The 1,179-nt window shown below is 43.4% G+C and overlaps 2 protein-coding genes across 4 annotated transcripts in view; one reads left to right on the top strand and one right to left on the bottom strand.

The window, feature by feature from the left end:
* The window catches only part of LOC118416050 (protein MCM10 homolog), a 9,660-nt gene extending 9,335 nt beyond the window's left edge, over positions 1-325 (bottom strand). For all 3 annotated transcript variants that reach the window (XM_035821103.1, XM_035821101.1, XM_035821102.1), the window contains exon 1: positions 90-325. The gene's annotated coding sequence lies outside the window, so the exon portion shown is untranslated. The remainder of the gene's footprint in view (positions 1-89) is intronic.
* Positions 326-329: 4 nt separating this feature from the next.
* Positions 330-1,179, top strand: LOC118416052 (serine/threonine-protein kinase fray2-like; the record flags this gene model as incomplete). Its single annotated transcript, XM_035821104.1, is given in 2 exon segments — positions 330-466; positions 1,006-1,179. A coding segment is annotated over 1 exon segment (100 nt), but the record flags the coding sequence as incomplete, so codon positions are not given.

Genomic DNA, 1,179 nt, shown 5'->3' with positions numbered 1-1,179 from the left:
ACCCTGTCTTAAAGTACATTTTGTCTTATAAACGAAATAATGCACGACTTAAAGCATTAAGTGGATCAACCTGGACCGCCGAAACCCACCTTGTTCGCTCAAATCGCACAAATTTGGAGGTAAATGTTGCTGGACTGACAAAAACACCCGCGCAAATCTCCCGCCAGCTGGGCACCTGACCTCTGACCTCCCGATCCCGTCATACCCCGCGCCAGAGTAGCCATGTTGGCCGAAAAGAAGTTCGAGTTCTGCAATTTTGCTCCGGATTTGCTGGTCCAAAGTTCGGCTGAAATGGGCTAGCGTACGCCGAGCTTCGTGTCAACAGGTAAGCAGAGGGCACGGAAGTGTGTGACGTTTTATCCAGGCGTGAAATGAGCTTTGGGAGCCCATGTCTCCGTAGTGAACAGCTGTTGTTTTGATGTGGCTGAAACTGCGAACGGTCTGAATGACTTGTGGTGTAGCTGAGGTGACAAGTTTCTTACAACCAGATTTACAAACACTCAAATTGTACAGTCTTTCTGCCTTGATGTGGTTGTCCTTCACGATGATCTGGTATAGACTATGTAGGTCAGTAAACGATGAATTACAAGTTAATTGTGAATTTGTGGCTTGCGAATCAGAAAGAGTGAAGATGATATATTTTGGCACGGGTTCCAACATGTTTTGTACATAACGTCAACACACCCACAAGAGTGTTTAGAACTGACTCGGTAGCGGGTGTCATGTCATCTTGTTTGATTCTCATGGTCATCACTTTTGATTCCTACTACCAAATCATTGCTGTCAGGCCCCGAAATAGCAACATTGTATGTTAGATCTCAGATAAATTGTACTCAAAATAATTATTTAAGAAATTAACCAAATATTTAAAGCTTCAGATATGTTTATCAATAACTCTGTTAATAGCATTGATGTATGATTTCCATGACAAAACATCCTGAAACAATTTTGATGTTGGGAATATGGCAGACTTTTGAAAACAAGTATTTTTCTGCTTCCTTGCAGGTCCTTCCATGTGACTGAATAGAGGTCACATGTTGCTCTGAAGTCAGGCAAGTCTCCAAGCTGTGCGCAACAAGATGGGCGACAAAGCAGAAGGGAAGGGCACTCAGGATACCCAGCTGAAATCTAACCCCAAATCACAGGATGCTGGTCCTTCATCAGCAAAAGATGATGGTC

The sequence above is a fragment of the Branchiostoma floridae genome, chromosome 5 (genome assembly GCF_000003815.2).
Source record: "Branchiostoma floridae strain S238N-H82 chromosome 5, Bfl_VNyyK, whole genome shotgun sequence".
NCBI classification, from domain to species: Eukaryota; Metazoa; Chordata; class Leptocardii; order Amphioxiformes; family Branchiostomatidae; genus Branchiostoma; species Branchiostoma floridae.
Note: the sequence above shows the minus strand (reverse complement) of the source record. Positions and strands in the feature narration are given on the sequence as shown.